The sequence below is a fragment of the Rosa rugosa genome, chromosome 1 (genome assembly GCF_958449725.1).
Source record: "Rosa rugosa chromosome 1, drRosRugo1.1, whole genome shotgun sequence".
Taxonomy (NCBI): Eukaryota; Viridiplantae; Streptophyta; class Magnoliopsida; order Rosales; family Rosaceae; genus Rosa; species Rosa rugosa.
The window spans coordinates 57,015,342-57,032,087 of NC_084820.1; the positions used below are offsets into that span (position 1 = coordinate 57,015,342).

Genomic DNA, 16,746 nt, shown 5'->3' on the forward strand with positions numbered 1-16,746 from the left:
CGAGTCCACCCAATACCAACCACTACAAATCAACCTAAGCTAGCACAATCACAGGCCCCCATTATTGAATGGAATGTGGTAACAGTTGAAAAGAGAAATTTCAGTCCAAATACTCTGCCTGGTATTATATTCATTTTCCAGTATAACTAGTTCTTGGTTCTTATGAACAACCAAAAGCACAGAGCTAACGACTTGGTCGGGAAGAAAGGATTACTCAATCCAAGACATAAACTAAATGAATTTGTAATCTCAGTGAAGAAAAAGATTGATGTCATTATCATTGATATTTACATGATCATCAAAACCTGGAATGTAGATGATAAACCCAAAAACAGAAAATACAGAGGCGGGCGCAGTACAAATAACGTACACTTGATACAGTTATTGATTTGTTCTATTTACATACGAAAGGAAATAATTACAATGGCTCCTTTTGGGTATTGAACTTTGGAATAGAAGCTACTCCATCTCAACTAACCAGGTTGCATCTGTACAGCTCTTCACCTTGACAAAATGCCTTTCATCAATACAGCTTTCATCCAACATGAAATATACAAGACTAGCCTGCATATCAAGCAACCAACATATAATTAGCTTTCAAGCAAATAGCTTTGCTTTACAAATAGCAGACTTTAAGGTTAGTATTCTCTAGACTATAGTAACTAATTGCTTGCAAGAAAATTTAACACTAACATCACCAAATATGAGCATTATTTCAACCATGACAGACTTTTTCCCTATGATTACCCCAACAGCATCAACACTTTCCAAGTGAATATCACTGCTATACTCAAAAAGATTATTTTTCGAGTTGACCCCATTATAAAAACTCAACAAATCATCAATATTTGTATTCATTGAATGATGTCAAATCAGCAACTTACACACATCTCTCATGATAATTCAACACTCGCCCGGACATAAAGCATGGACCAGAACAATATACGGGAACAAGGTCAAAGTACAGGCCACCAATTTAGGCCAAAGTTGACCACAGTGCATTGTGCAACACATAGAAGCATGTGTCAAAATCTAGTATTATAACTCATTCTTCTTTAGGAGAGAAAACTCGATCACTCTTCTTACCTACTCATGTCTACTTCTGCAAGCCTAAATTTCTATTAAATATCTAATTATCTATGTATGCTCAATCCATCTTTAGAAACCCTTGAATTAGTTTCGACTATTTGATGATAGAAACATACATCAGACTCAATGAGCAAAACAATTCATTCACAACAAGGAAACTGGCAAATTAATCTTCAAACAGGCTCACCTCAGATGCCACTTTTCAGAAACGTATGGTTCATCCTTCTTCCTCCTCCTCAGAATTGGGTGCATTATCCGACTTATGATCAGCAGTATCCAACCTTTGCTCCGCATTATCAGACTCCCCATTATCAGATTTCGCAACAAAGACCTCCATCAGTGGAGGTGAACCTACAAGATTGAACATAGATTTCAATTACAACAGATCCTGAACATAGATTTCAACGTTCCCAAAATGTATCCCATTACAAATCAAACACTAATTTTCACAATGTGATGCCAGCAAAACGTGAATTCTTCAATTCCACCTTAATTTCTTAATCTAAAGATATAATCTTTTCGGTAAAATGGCACAAGCTCATTCAGACCCAGATGATCGAAGTGTGCATAGGAATCAAACAATTGAATTGAAAATGAAGCAGATTTCAAGAATTCCGAAATCCAAGAAGAGAAAGCAAACCTTGAATGAAATAAGCGGAGGAAGGCCAGCCGCGAACGGTGGTCATGGACATGGACTCCTCCTCGGTCAAGGGATTGGCGAGCTTCTCGACGAGCTGGGCGAGGCCGTGGGATCTGGACCGCGGCGGCGGGACCCAGTAGGAGGCGCCGGGGACGAAGGGGAGCCAATCGGGGGCGGACTTGCGGACGATGATGCGGTGGATGGCGTCCTCGAGCTTGCGGAGGAGGGGATCGACGGAGTCGGCGGCGGCGGGATCGGATTGGTCATAGTGGAAGGGGAGGTTGGATTGGGCGCGGAGGGTTATAAAAGACGACGACGTTTTGGGGGAGAGGTGGCGGGTGAGGGTCAGGGTTTGGGAGAGAGACCTTGCCATGGATCCGAGGGAAGGAGAGAGTAATCTAGAGAATTGTTTGGATAAGAAGGAAGAGTGTGATGATTAGAGTAAATTTAGGTAGTGGAAGGTCTGAGGTTTATATAAGGAAAGCTAATTTCTTTTTTCTTTTTTCTTTTTTCTTTTTGTGTGTGGAAAATAATTTTTTTTTTTTCTTTCTTCTTTTTGTTGTTAATGGTGTATTCAATTAGGGGCAACTCACCAAGCATGTAAGAACACGGTGAACACCCATTGTCTCATGACTTTGATATAAAAAATAACTGAGAAGTTTTTGTTTTGTGATTTAAATTTAGAGGAGTAAAATTATGCGTAAATATTTACTCTTTAAGAATTTAATTTTAGAATGACAAAAATTCAAAAGTTTTGCTAGACGGATTCTTTATTATGTATTAACATGCTGTTGTGTTCAGCTTTTTTCTATTTAATTTTAGAAACATGAGTCTATGAATTTGCTTTGTTCGATCATCAATTGCTTTTCTAGACGACAAGATTAAGAACTTGGGAAGGTAATAGACATAACATGACTTGTAAGTTTCAACCAAAAAAAAAAAATGACTTGTATGTTCTTATGGTTCTTTGGTATACGGTTCATAAGTCTCGTATGTAGCTTATGTCTCATTACTAGACAACTCGAATTATGATCGAGCTATCTCAATATACTTCTTGTTGTCGCATATGCTCCAATGAGTTGTACCTTTTTTTATTATTTTTTATTGGACAAGTCCAATGAGTTGTGCTAGCTTATTGCACGCGACCATTGCCAGTGAATGTCAACCAATAAAACATTAAAACCTACTTAAATTGCCTCAAGGGATGGTCATGATTGAACAAAACCCCTAATATAACCAACACCTGGATTATCGAAATTACAGGTATAAAAAAGCTTTCTAAGAGAGACAGCGAGATCAAGAGCAGGAAGACTCCATTGAATGACCAAATATTAGCTACAACTGATAAGCAATTGATATTCACTTGTCAGAGAATGAAAATGCCAACCGGAATCAAATTGGCTTGAGCTGCTCTAGACATGGGTTTTGGCAAAATTGGACTCCCAAAACTAAAAGGGTTTGCTTATGCCTTATGGCTTCGTTGAGTCAGCAAGATAGAAAATGAAATAAATCTAATGCGGCAGCTGAGTTATAGGACCGCGATTAACAAAAAAATTCATCGCGACTACATCCAATACGGGGTATGAGTTTTGGACTTAAATCAAATTATTTCTTCTTATTTTTTGGAAATAGAGTAGAGATTTCATTAGATCCCAAGGTCACAATGACACATATATAGATCTCTATGTGCTTGAACCCTAAATCAGTGACCAAGCAAGTAAGAGAAAATGGATATCATCCGCTGGTACAATAAAGCTCAATTATTTCAAGAGCCTACACGATTATGTAAAGTCATTCTACACAAAATAAAATAGTTTGAAACTACATTTATCAATGCACTCAATTGTGATACTCTGAAGAAAAAAAAAACCTTTAACTTGGTGTAACAATAGACCTCATAGTATGTAAACTAAGCTAACCATCAGTATGCTAGCCAAACCACTCCAAAAAAGAAAAATAACTCAGAGCGATATAATTCCACTAGGATCCTAAATGCGATACCATAAAGGATTGAAACTAGATCCCTGAGTTGAGCCCAGATCCAAATAACTCTTCCAATCACTTTGGACTCGATCCCAATTTTAATTGGGTATCGCAATAGCTTTAGGGATCACCTCAGTTCAATTGGGCAACCCCATTGATGGACCATCTCTGGATTGAAACACAGTAATTTAAATTTGAGATGGGAAAGTCAATTGAAACAAGCTATTAAGAGCATCTTTAGCAGACTCTCTATCTTAGGTCCTTAGCTATTTTGGAGAGCATGTTTAGCTTTTTATTAATTTTAGCAACTGCACCAGACTCCTAAGTGACTCTCTATTTTAACTTTTAGCTATCTTGCTCCTAAATATAGAGAGCGAGATGAGGCTCTCTATTATTTTTGTTAATTTAAAACATTCCTTTTAAGTCATTCTTTATAATTTATAAATACATTTAATCTATTTTTTCTTCATTCGATAAATAATATAACATCAAATTTAGCTAAAATAGAGAGAACTGATGCAGAGGTATATCTAAAGTGGCTAGCCAAAATGACTCTTTAGCTACTTTGACTAAAATTTGACTAAAAAATGGCTAGCATTGCTAAAGATGCTCTAAGTGTAATAAATACTTAATTACCATTAAAAATCCATATAGAGACATAAAGTATAAACGTAATTTTCTATTTCATTGTTTGAAACAACATGACCTTCAGTTGATTTCATCACCAAAACAATTCCAACCCTTAATTTCCTTCATAAATAGACTTTGTTGACCAAAATGCTTATAAACTTGAATTGATACCTTGCAAAGCTTGGAAAGGAAAACCTTGGAAAGCTTAATTAACATCATTAAGGATATAAATAGAGAAATCTAGTCCAAAACTCTCCAAAGCTTCTATTATTAACCAAAACATATGTGAGTTCTATGTACAAAAGACATAGATATAAAAAGATAAGTGAATTCTAAAATATTCGTACTGAATTCTTTCAAAAAAAAAATATTCGTACTGAATCTTGTCAAAACATTTCATGTGATGCCATTTACATCATTAATATTTGTAGCATTGATTTCACTCATATTTGATTGTAGGGTTAAAAAGATTCTGAAGATTTCTCTTCAAGTCTACCCCATGTTTGAACTTAAAAAATACATATATAAAAAATCATGTAAGAGACGGCGTCTCCCTTTCGGAATCAGTCTTGAACATAACACAATAATACAATTTTTACACCTACATATAACATGTCTTCTTCTTATTTTTTTCTAATACATATAACATGTCTATGACAATGAAAATTGTGTGATACAAAACGATGAACTTGCAAAATACAAATCAAAATACATTTCATGAGAACACATTGGCACATTTTGTGTGTTTACAATCTTTGCTGCTGGCACGCGAAACTCACATTTTTGAAGTCATTGTCAAGCATTTAATCACTCTACAAAGAGGAAAGCTAATCTTCAAAAGCATTTTCACAAGGCCCAATAAAAAAGTTCTAACTTGAATAACTTTTTTTTTTTTAAAATAGAAGTTGAATTCATTAGATCAACAGCCAATAGGTTAGAGTCTACCATAACTTACATAAGCAAAACTCGGCAAGAAAATCCGAACTAAACTATCTAAGCTAGAGCAGATTATTAAAATCTTTAGGATGCTCACATTTAAGCGAGCCTATACAAGAATAAAAAAACATCGCCTCCTAGGGAAAATAAATCATTCAACTAGTCCCCACTTGCCAATCACGCAATTGTGGTACAAGCAAGACACTAGAAACATCATGGAAGACTCATAGAAGTTAATCAAACCTCACACAAGCTCAATACCCTAATAAAACATTAGGGCCCAGATTGCCTTCACCTGAGCCCAAGCCCGAAGGCCCAAGCCCAAATCAATACTTGCCTAGCAGGAAGAGTCCTCTGCGCCATCAGCCTAAGGTTGAGCCCGAGCTTAGATAACCATACCCAAACCCAAGCCAACAGAGCATTCCCCTCCGTCTCCGGCGGCCGGCCTATCCCCCACCTCATCACAGGGTCGATCAAGCTTGCCTTCGCCTCCGCCGGTGTCTCCTCGACCATGCCTCCGGGAAAGAAACACCGATCGATCCAAACGACTCTCTCCAACCTTTCTCCTTGTGAGTCAATTGGGACTACCAGCGGCTTGTCAAACTTGCAGTCACTCAAGCCGCTGCAGTCCGAAACAAATCAACCCATGCAGAATCCCATATCAAAGCAATTAGACCCGGATTCACCAACACGATCAAACAATCATCCCACCGTCGCAGACACCACCAATCTAGAAACAACCAGCCTTGCCGGATTACCACTACCGCACAGAGCTTTCCTCCACAAGCCGAGAACCTATACTGTCTCACCAAGCCGTGGCCGGTGCTGGATGCAATCGGATCTGACGGCCGCCGCTTCACATGTCTCCCTAAGCTTAGGGTTTCGCTAACCACATACTAAGTACAAACATTGACTCTACTTCCTTTCTAGCTTGAATAACTTGTTGCCTCACTTTTGTAGGCAACGGCACTGGTCACTAACATGATTATTTTTTACATCTACGGGAAGGGAAGTGAGTGGGGATTTCGCCGCAGCTAGAGAGATAAAGGAGAGGAGACCTTCACATGCATTGCATCCAGTTCTAACGTCTGAGGGTGAAAAGATTAAGCGAGGGGAATCGGGAAAGGGCTCATAAAACCGGACAAGCAGATTTTTGAACAAACAAAAAGCTATAGTCATAGCCCTAAAACATGAAATACAAGCTTAATTGGTTTGTTCAAACTTTACGGCTTGTCAAGAATGTTAAAGAAGTGCTATATATGGCATCATCTTCATTAACATTCTTTTTTTTTTTTTGAACGCGTGGGTGTCAGTCCATTAATAGTAAAGTAGGAAACATTACAAATGACTCACCCGGACTCCGGGCAACGACAGAAGAGAGCCATGAATGAATAACCTAAAGCAAGCCCTAGACTACTCAAAACATAATGTAACCATAGGATTAAGCTCCAATGATTCAAGTAACCTTGACACTACTAGGGAGGATCCGAACGCAGCCAAGACCATTCCCCAATATTATTCTTAAAGTAGAGGCTCAAAGAAAAAAGAAAAAATGCTAGCTTAAATCTAAAAAAACCTAGATTAAAAACCCTAGAAAACAGAGCCCAACAAAGCAGACCCTGCCCTAGCCCAGCAACAGAGACCCAAGATGAGGCCCAACACATCAGCCGCAAACCATGAACCCGGCCAAACCCGCCTGGATGCCCGCCGGAGTACTCACCGTCGACCACCAACGCCACCTGCATCCACCACGTCGATCCAGACCAGAAAAGAAAGAAGAAGCCATCGTCCTTCAAGTTCCAGCCAAATCGGAAGGAGCAGCGACCACACGACCAGGAGAAGACCACTGCGAAACCAGACGAGTCCGACATCCACCTCCTCCACCGCTCGAACCCAGCGTGCAAGACCTCACCCATCGTCTCACAAGCCGCTAGATGCTCCAGATCGGACCCGATCCAGGGCACTTATTTGCCCCCACTCTCACTACCCAACCCGAAGGGGGAGCAGAACAGCAGGAGACCAAGGAGACCCGTCTGACGACGACATCAAGGCGACGCGCCGTCGGACGGAGAGAAGAAAAGGGAAGTGACGGCTGTTCCTCGGGAGAGACGAGAGAAACAACCCTTAGGGTTATTTGTTGTGTTCGTTTTCATTAACATTCTTAATAAGTCGCAAACCAAAAATAGTTGATATCTTTTCAATCAATTTATTGAAAGCATCAACCATTTATTTTATTCTAAAATATAGTGCTCGTCTCATGCATGTTTAAAACAAACAGTGAATATCTTAATACTCCGATACACATGACTTTTGATTCTAAAATCTAAAGTAGAGTCCTTGCATATTTTCTATCACTTGAGACTTGATAGCCCGGGGTTGGGGTCGGTGTGGGCAACTTACATGTTGAAAACTTCTCATTAAAAGTTACACTCGTATTATGAAATCAATTTGAATATTATACAAGTTACAACAGCATGCATATATCAACAAAAACATATAGTACTACAGAAGACCCAAAAGTTCATCTGTGTAAATATTCACAGCTCGGGTTCATGAGTTTGATGACCTGCTTCTCTGTTAGAAAAGCTCCTTTTCACCTTCTCCTTGGTCTTCTGCACAGTTTCACCTACTGCTTTAGCAGCTGATTTAGCCGTGTCCTCCACAGTTGCTTTGCTCTTCCCGAAACTCTTGCTCACCGCCTCTTTCACCTTCTCTCCAGCTCCACCTCCACCATCACCACCAATTCTAGGACTGCTAGGTTGATCGACTCTTGCTTCTTCACTACTGCTAGTTCCCCTAAAACTTCATCAACCACACAAGTAAATACATATCGTCATGACATTCCTTTGGGGCTAAAGGTAACAAATCGATGCATGTTTTCACAATGCTAATGCCAATTAATACTCACAACAGTATACATGTACGAAGATATTTACTAAACTCACTCGAAATCCATAATTTCATCCAATTTCCATCAAGCTATGGACCCATGCAGTGACCATAGATATATGTATACATATTTTTCCTTATAATAACATCCGAACCATTTTTCAATCTATAGACCCATGCACGTAGGAATTTCATGGAAAGGAATTATACACATATAGCTCCGAACCGAAACTCACAACAACCCCCAACACATGAACAACTCATAACATTCAACACAAAGTACTAGAACTGAAGAACAAAGTTTGCTAAGTAGATGCTCGAGTTGAGGAACATACTCCAAATTGGGAGGGAAGAAGTAGGCATGTAGTTGGCGTACAAGCGACTTGACCTTCTCCCAGTAGCTGGTAACTTTCAAGGGCGAAGATGTGTACACAGAGAAGCTATTTTTGAAAATCTCCCATAACGATGGTTTGGCAATTCGTACTTCTTCTCTCTCTCGCTCTTCGCCATCTCGAACCGTAAATGCAAAAGTATAGACGAGGATGCAAAGAAGAATCAGAACAGTAGAAGCAATTCTTGTGTGTTTGAGTTCCATATTGCTGCAAAATGCAAATAGATCTTAACCAGGAATGAGAATGACGCTCGGAACCGCTTTAAATGAAGAAAACCGAATGAGGTGTCCTGCTTTGGGGACACGTTTTCATGCTGTGACAGGTGTCAGCAAATGAGTGCTGCGCGACACTGTGCATGGTTCTTGGTGCACCCGTCCAGGACTTATCGAAACATGAAAGTTTAGGTTAACTAATCTAATCCGTGATATTTTTGCTTTTTTTTTTTTAAGCTTCGTAAGAGCATCTCAGTATGCAAATTCACGTGAAAACCTTCATTTGTTATATTTGACAGAAATTTCATCTCCAATAAAGGTCTTTGTTTATGTGTAAACGACAGATTGCTTTCATCTATCATTTTTGACAGCAACCTTATTATTTTATTTCAAATGGATCCATGTAATTTTATACAACCAATTGCATCCAAGTAAAATTTAAATATCAAAATAGAACTATAATAAACTAATATAGCATTTGACCTATCAGTTGAAGAACGGATTTAGCAAAATGTCAGTCGGTCACCTAATTTGACATCTTTAGTTTAATAACGGAGATGCATACTAATCAAACCCTTTTAAAAATGTTTTGTCTGTTCAAGTAAATCCAGAATATGTGTCTGGCCCAAACTCTAGATTATTTGTGTAAGTTGTAATATGATTTGTATTAGAGATATTCTCGGAGATATCTTCGTAGATATCCTAATCATTGTACGATTATGTTTTTTTGTACAATTCAGATTCTATGCTTGTAATCCTCTATATGAAGAGGTCTCTATTATCAATGAAAGACACAAATCATTCTCCCAATTCTCTCTGCTATTCTCTACATCCCTTTTTCCTAAAACACATTATCAGCACGACTCAATTCTCTCACAATTTCAATTTTCCTAAAACACGTTATGATTGACCACTTACATCATTGTTTCGATCTAATCCAATACCTCTTGGAATCGAATTTCTTGGGAGCGATTACGCTCAGAAATTTCTTTTGTTTTCGTGGTACCTTTTTCTGCTCCGAAACTAACCATTTTTCTTGTTCTCTTTCAGGATGAGTAACCTGAACAAACTGGACTTCACTCCATTGGGAACAACTGGCTCTGGATATCACAAGTGGGTTCGTGATGTCCACCAGCATCTCAAGGCCGAAGGAATCCTGGATACGATTCTTGAGCCTAACCAGGACATGCTAACTGTTGAGCAAGCTCAAGCTTTGGAAGCAAATAAAGCAGCCTTAGAGGCAAATAAGGCGAAAGTCATCATCCTAATAACTCGTCATATGGATGATTTGCTCCAGTACGAGTATATGAATGAAGAAGACCCCAGAAGGTTGTGGGTCTCACTCGAAGAAAGATTTGGCAACGTCTGTGACTCCTTGCTTCCTGACCTACAAGTGAGATGGCATTGCCTCCGCTTCTGTGATTTCAAGTCAGTTCTTGCCTACAACTCGGAAGCACTTCGCATTAAATCCTTGATGGAATTCTATGGAAAAGATATCACAGATGTGATGTTAATTTGAGAAGACTCTCTCTATCTTCCCCGTCTCTGCTTTGATGGTTGCTAAGAACTATCGAATCGATGTTACTGTAGACGAATCACAAGGTTTCATGAGCTCATTGGAGCCATGAATGTCCCTGAAAAGCATGACAACATCCTTATGAAGAACTATAAAAAACACTGATTGCACAATCATACTAAAAGTACACTCCTAGTACACCCACTTTTTAGAACATGAAGCGACCTCTGCAGTTGCCAAACAGTGCTGAATAAACCTGAAACAACATCGTGTATCCATTTGCAGACAAACTCTCTGCTCTTCCTCCTTCTGATTCACAACTAACTTATTGAACTTGATCACCCTCCCAATCGACAAACCAATCAGAAATAAAGATAACTTGTTTCGCAGGGCAAAAGACAAACTTTTCACCATACTCTAGGTTTCGACTACGTGGCCTGGTCTAAGGGGGATTGAGTCCACTACTGACACGCCATCATACGGCGCCAAAATCAACATGGCATTTCTATAAAACCACGGGCAATTATGGAGGAAGTGATTCCGGTCAGTCTCCCTATTAAACTAAAAGACAAACTAATCTCTCACCGCCTTGATAGAGAGACCAGCGTACATTCTCCAAACTGTAGGGATCATAGCAATGAAGCCCGCCGTGTTAGGGCAATGCGTGAGCAATCTCCTTACCATATAATGGTGGTTATCCTAGAGCCCAACCTTCCCAGCCAAACCGAAGTCGACGTGCACATCCTTTTAGAGGGCAAAAGCAACAGCAAGGGTGGAAATCGAGTCAGTCATGGCTAGAAATCAAGGTTTTGTCGTTGAAGACTATCGTCGACAATAAGAATCCTAGCAAAGAGAGAACTAGGGTTTTGGAGCTTGAGTGTGTGCTCTTTATTTCTTCTCTACAACAATTCTCTGAGGGTATGTTTGTTTTACAGGACTGTCATGCCCCTCCTTAATTTCTATAACTAATACTGTTTGGCTCCAATTTTGCTGCAGCTGGTCAACAGTCTCTTTTCTTGCGCGGGCGTGCCAGCACCGTTCGGGTGCGGTCGTCGGGGATGTCCCTTGACCTGACTTCTTTTCAAGCGATTGTAGACGAGGAGAGCACCAACCTCGTCATGGGGATTCTTTCTGCCTCGTGGTGAGGACTTTGCTGAAGTTTCTTCTTGTTAACACAATCGATACTCAATATTGTAGATCGAGCAGAGCGACATCACCGGGAAATGTTGGATCTTGCTAAAGCGTGACTTTAGCTTGGCTGGGTTGCTAGGGCGTTACCCTTGCTTGGCTGGTTCTGTAACCGTTGTGGTCGCGGCACTACCGTCGGCTCCCGAGGAGACTAGGACCGAAGCACGTTGACAGAGGGTTTGGTGGCACTGAAAGTCGGCTTCTGAGAAGACTAGGACTAGGAGTGTGATCACCGGTAAGAGAAAGAGAAAGAGAGGGAGAGGAGTTGCTCTTAGAGAGGTTTGCTCTAGAGAGAACTTAGATCATCTTAGAGATGTTTTGATGTTGTGTTGTGAATGTGTCTGTTAGAATGAGAGGAGAAGGTGTTTATATAGGGAAGAAAAAGAAGAGTGAAATGATGAGTGGAAGAAAAATAATGAAAGTAGATCTAAGTTCACTTGTAAAATATGGAAAAGATAGAGAAAAGATGAAATGAAAGCAAAGCATGAAGGTGCAGCAACATGGAAGTGGTGATGATCTATTAAAGAGATTGTAGAAGAAAAATATATCCAAGGAAAAAGAGAAAAGCATCTAGCTTTCTTCATGTGGGTAGGAAACATGAACATGTGAATATTGAGCTGGTTTTAGGTCAGTTTCTGCCCCTTTATTCCTTCAATTATTTCTCCAACAAGACTTCATTATATGCCTTCGACTTCTTCATATGAAATGTTCCACTATGAGTGTAGATCATCCTGACAAATTTTCAGATTTTTATTTCATGTGGTTGGGCCGAAAATGCTGCTGGACCTCTTACAGGTCCAGTTTTCCAGTTTTGCTTCTGTAGAAAATTGGGCTGATTGTTTGAAGGTCTTCCACTCAAAAAAAGCTCTTGCACTCTTCATAAGAAATGATCCTTGGGCTGTCTAGAATGGATCTGGAAAGTTTCAGCACATTTCGATTTCATTTGGTTAGTCTGCCACCCCTCCTTCCTTGTCTAGCTCGGTTTTTCCTAGCCGAAGTAGGAAAATATGCTAAAGTTGACTTGTCATACTTCCGTAGTAGGCTTTATTTAGCCTCTAAATATATATTTCGAGCTTGTCGACAATATATAGCTTGAGCCACTGATATTGGCTCAATTTCTCCAACACATGCCTTCTCAGGCCAAAATGTTCATTTTGGGTCCAAACATTGCCCCCCAGACCTCGAAGTCAAAAGGTCTTCGTCTTGACTGAAGAGGTCTTGAATCAGCACTGCTCTTATAATGTCGTTGCTCCAAAGCCACTTGTATTGGCTTGACTAAAATTACTTGAACAGTAGCCTCTCTCCCTTTTAATTATACATAGTGAGCATACATATATTAATCGCCAGTCTTCCTTCGCGAAGCATCCTTTGCGAGGCCATGTAATTAAAACCACTTCGCTGCCAACAATTCGCAACCCAGCTTTCGCCACAATTATTGGCAAAAATATTGATTTGACCTCCTCCACTGCTAATACCATACTAGGCATATTAAATGCCTCTTGTATATGTGCCCAGACCAATACCAATGGCCTCTTAAGTATATTAGCAAGTTCCAGCCACTATTAGGCAAGAACACAATTTTTTGCATCCTCCGCGACGCACAAATTTGAAACTCTTTTTTTTTTATTATTTTTTTTTATTTTAATAAGACATTGTGAATCAAGGTTTAGACATGCGGCCCAAGTATAGTCGCCTAGACACAAATTTTCTTTCAAATCCTTTGGGCAACCTTACTGAAATGGCCAGGTGGGGAAGGGCAAACAAGAGAGGCAGAATCCATTTTGGCATGAGCTACTCCCACATAGTGGTTTAGGCCCATTTGCACGCACTTCTGGATTCAAGAACCTGTCATGAACGTTGTCCCCTTTCTAGACACCATTTCACATAGGCTATTCTTACTAAGATGAGAAAGATCATAAGTGTGAAGACAGTTCAACAAGTGTTAATAAAAACCGCCCTTAACCTTAAGGGACCTGAACTAGGCACCAATAAAGAGTTTAGGTCAATATTAACAAAAGAGACTTCACCTATTCCGTTATGATTCACAAATGACGAAAATAAAAATGAAAACTGAAAATTGACAGGAAATTTAAAAACAAAGAAAAAATTTAGCAGCACTATATTTGGCTAACCTCCAGAAGGCCACGGGGGAGGCCATCTATGCTTCACTCCAAGCTCCGGTGTATCAAAATTTGTAGGGTAAAAATTCCTCCTGTGAGAGCTTGTAGGAAAAGAATAAAGATACTTCTCGTTGAAGAATTTGGAGGAATTTGGCTCGTGAGAGGGGTATTCTTGCCCCCCAAGTATCTTTGTTGGTTGACGAAGCATGATCTTCAATTGCACTTTTGGAGATGAAGATGTTTCAAGATCGGCTTTGTCGCCAACTACCATGTCATAGAACATGGTGTCTTCAGGATTAGCCATAGATTGGCCATTATAGACGACCACTTACTGGTCTGAATTCTCCACGTCAAGAGCTTCACTTGCTGGATAATTGTAAACAAGAGTTAACTTGTATTGATGATACTCAAATTTACAGTTGCGAAGGACAACTTGGCCACTAAAATAATTGTTCTGGCCATTCATGCAACGTGGGTTGTAGATGTGCCCTCCACATATATCAAAGCCACCGCTTGGCCTTGAAGAATATATGAAGAACTTCAAGTTGAATTGATTAATAAATCCACAGATTGGCTTCTGTAGGCCACAACTTAATTGATAATTAAGTTGGTCCTGATTTTGATCACCTTCCCCATGACGTCCAGTAGCAGAGTCACAATTAAAATGATCATGAACTTGCTTCTTTTGATCAAAGGGATGATCATGGGCCATATCTTGCCCCCCATGCATCTGATCAATGGCCACGTATTTGGCTTGATCAGTGGAGAAATCACATATTTGTTCAGAGACAATTTTCTTGTCAGAAGAACAATCTTGTGGACCATTTTCTCCATTAGCAGCCTCTATGTAAGGCTGTGATTCAACAATGGGCAAGCTACTTTCTTCTTCTGCGACGGGCTGGTCGAGAGGAAGGTTTTTGCTTTTAAATTGATCGCCTCTTATAGGCAATTCAATTAAGAGGCGATCAATTTTGGTAACACCATCTTCGCGCGCCGCTTCTTGACTTTTCAAGGAGCTCTCTTGCTTTGTGTTGATGGCGTCAACCTCCCCATGTTGCGAATCCACATGAGTTGCAGTCAGATTGGCGTCATTCTTGTGCATGGTCGCGGACTCAGTCGTGGTGTTCACGGCATGTTGAGCAGCTTGCCAGAAAGGCTTCTGGAATTGCTCTCTAGCTTCTCGAGCACTTTGCTCCATCCACTGCGTAAACTCTCGAGCGCTCTGCTCCATCCGTTCGATAGCTTCCCGAGCATTCTGCTCGTTCCGCTGAATAAGTTGTTCCGTCTGTTGAAAAAGTTGGTCCGTCTTCGCACGCGATTTGGTCAGCATCTCCCAATGCCTATCAGTATTAATCCTTCGGATGTCCATCTCTTCTTTCCAGCTTGCATCTTCTGGGATGGGGAGAGGAACGAACTTGTCATCAAAAGCAGAATCACAGGTGACGGCAGCATTGCCCATCTTGTCTATGTGCGAGTCTAGAGCAAAGTTCGTAGACACTTCTTCCTTGGAAAGATCAAGACAAGCATTACTTTAGGAATTTCTTTTGACAAAGATTTTCCCATAGCTTCCCAACGATCGATGGACGCAAAAAAAAACTCTAGTTTTGTCCCACTGGGCGTGCCAAAATGTTTGTTTTAAAGCCCGGTGGTTGAATGTGCTTCAAGAGAAAAACTTCTGATGTAGTCCCACTGGGCGTGCCAAAATGTTTGGCTCCAATTTTGCTGCAGCTGGTCAACAGTCTCTTTTCTTGCGCGGGCGTGCCAGCACCGTTCGGGTGCGGTCGTCGGGGATGTCCCTTGACCTGATTTCTTTTCAAGCGATTGTAGACGAGGAGAGCACCAACCTCGTCATGGGGATTCTTTCTGCCTCGTGGTGAGGACTTTGCTGAAGTTTCTTCTTGTTAACACAATCGATACTCAATATTGTAGATCGAGCAGAGCGACATCACCGGGAAATGTTGGATCTTGCTAAAGCGTGACTTTAGCTTGGCTGGGTTGCTAGGGCGTTACCCTTGCTTGGCTGGTTCTGTAACCGTTGTGGTCGCGGCACTACCGTCGGCTCCCGAGGAGACTAGGACCGAAGCACGTTGACAGAGGGTTTGGTGGCACTGAAAGTCGGCTTCTGAGAAGACTAGGACTAGGAGTGTGATCAGTTTCTGCCCCTTTATTCCTTCAATTATTTCTCCAACAAGACTTCATTATATGCCTTCGACTTCTTCATATGAAATGTTCCACTATGAGTGTAGATCATCCTGACAAATTTTCAGATTTTTATTCCATGTGGTTGGGCCGAAAATGCTGCTGGACCTCTTACAGGTCCAGTTTTCCAGTTTTGCTTCTGTAGAAAATTGAGCTGATTGTTTGAAGGTCTTCCACTCAAAAAAAGCTCTTGCACTCTTCATAATAAATGATCCTTGGGCTGTCTAGAATGGATCTGGAAAGTTTCAGCACATTTCGATTTCATTTGGTTAGTCTGCCACCCCTCCTTCCTTGTCTAGCTCGGTTTTTCCTAGCCGAAGTAGGAAAATATGCTAAAGTTGACTTGTCATACTTCCATAGTAGGCTTTATTTAGCCTCTAAATATATATTTCGAGCTTGTCGACAATATATAGCTTGAGCCACTGATATTGGCTCAATTTCTCCAACACATGCCTTCTCAGGCCAAAATGTTCATTTTGGGTCCAAACAAATACCTTACTCATGTTTGATGCTATGTAGGACTAAGGCTTACAATCGAAATTCTTCATCCTTGCGAAAGCTTTGACTACCTTCTTGACAATGATTGTCATACCCTTTTAGCAGCATGAAAAATGCATTGGATCCGATTTGAATCTCACAATCTCTAAACTCCTCCAGTAGATTTTGAAAGCGTTATCATTCCTCAAGAGTATGTCAATCACTGTCGAATGACACATTCATGTGCAAAGCTTCAAGCTTTGGGTGGCCCAAATGAAGAGTCGAAAAGCCAATTGTGAGTTTGTCTGATGTTCTTGGATCAGAGAGATGATTTTCTTACTGGAGAGCTGTGAAACCAAGAATTCAACGCCGTCCGATTTTTCAAGGACGGTGAGGGGTCATTGGCGATGGGAGCTGGCATGGGTCTGGTTGGGTGTGGAGTAGTGTCGCCGAAATGGGGGTTTGGGAATGAAGT

The 16,746-nt window shown here is 40.5% G+C and overlaps 2 protein-coding genes across 2 annotated transcripts; both read right to left on the minus strand.

Moving 5' to 3' along the window:
• Positions 1-253: 253 nt before the first annotated feature.
• On the minus strand, positions 254-2,175 carry LOC133742592 (uncharacterized). The gene is made up of 3 exons (XM_062170281.1): positions 1,730-2,175; positions 1,277-1,440; positions 254-564 (listed from the first exon to the last, which is right to left on the minus strand). The coding sequence occupies exons 1-2, from the start codon at positions 2,100-2,102 to the stop codon at positions 1,307-1,309; spliced, it is 507 nt and encodes a 168-aa protein (XP_062026265.1). The 5' UTR covers positions 2,103-2,175; the 3' UTR covers positions 254-564; positions 1,277-1,306.
• Positions 2,176-7,554: 5,379 nt separating this feature from the next.
• Positions 7,555-8,777, minus strand: LOC133742601 (uncharacterized). Its single transcript, XM_062170292.1, has 2 exons — positions 8,503-8,777; positions 7,555-8,080 (listed from the first exon to the last, which is right to left on the minus strand). The coding sequence occupies exons 1-2, from the start codon at positions 8,760-8,762 to the stop codon at positions 7,816-7,818; spliced, it is 525 nt and encodes a 174-aa protein (XP_062026276.1). The 5' UTR covers positions 8,763-8,777; the 3' UTR covers positions 7,555-7,815.
• Positions 8,778-16,746: the final 7,969 nt, after the last annotated feature.

What these genes read in the sequence shown, in the direction of transcription:
- LOC133742601 (XM_062170292.1), bottom strand. Translation starts at nt 8,762, where the DNA reads ATGGAACTCAAACACACAAGAATTGCTTCTACTGTTCTGATTCTTCTT. An exon ending in TTCTTCCCTCCCAATTTGGA is followed by an intron (nt 8,081 to 8,502) that starts GTATGTTCCTCA and finishes TGGTTGATGAAG; the next exon opens with TTTTAGGGGAACTAGCAGTA.
- LOC133742592 (XM_062170281.1), bottom strand. Translation starts at nt 2,102, where the DNA reads ATGGCAAGGTCTCTCTCCCAAACCCTGACCCTCACCCGCCACCTCTCC. An exon ending in CTCCGCTTATTTCATTCAAG is followed by an intron (nt 1,441 to 1,729) that starts GTTTGCTTTCTC and finishes TCAATCTTGTAG; the next exon opens with GTTCACCTCCACTGATGGAG.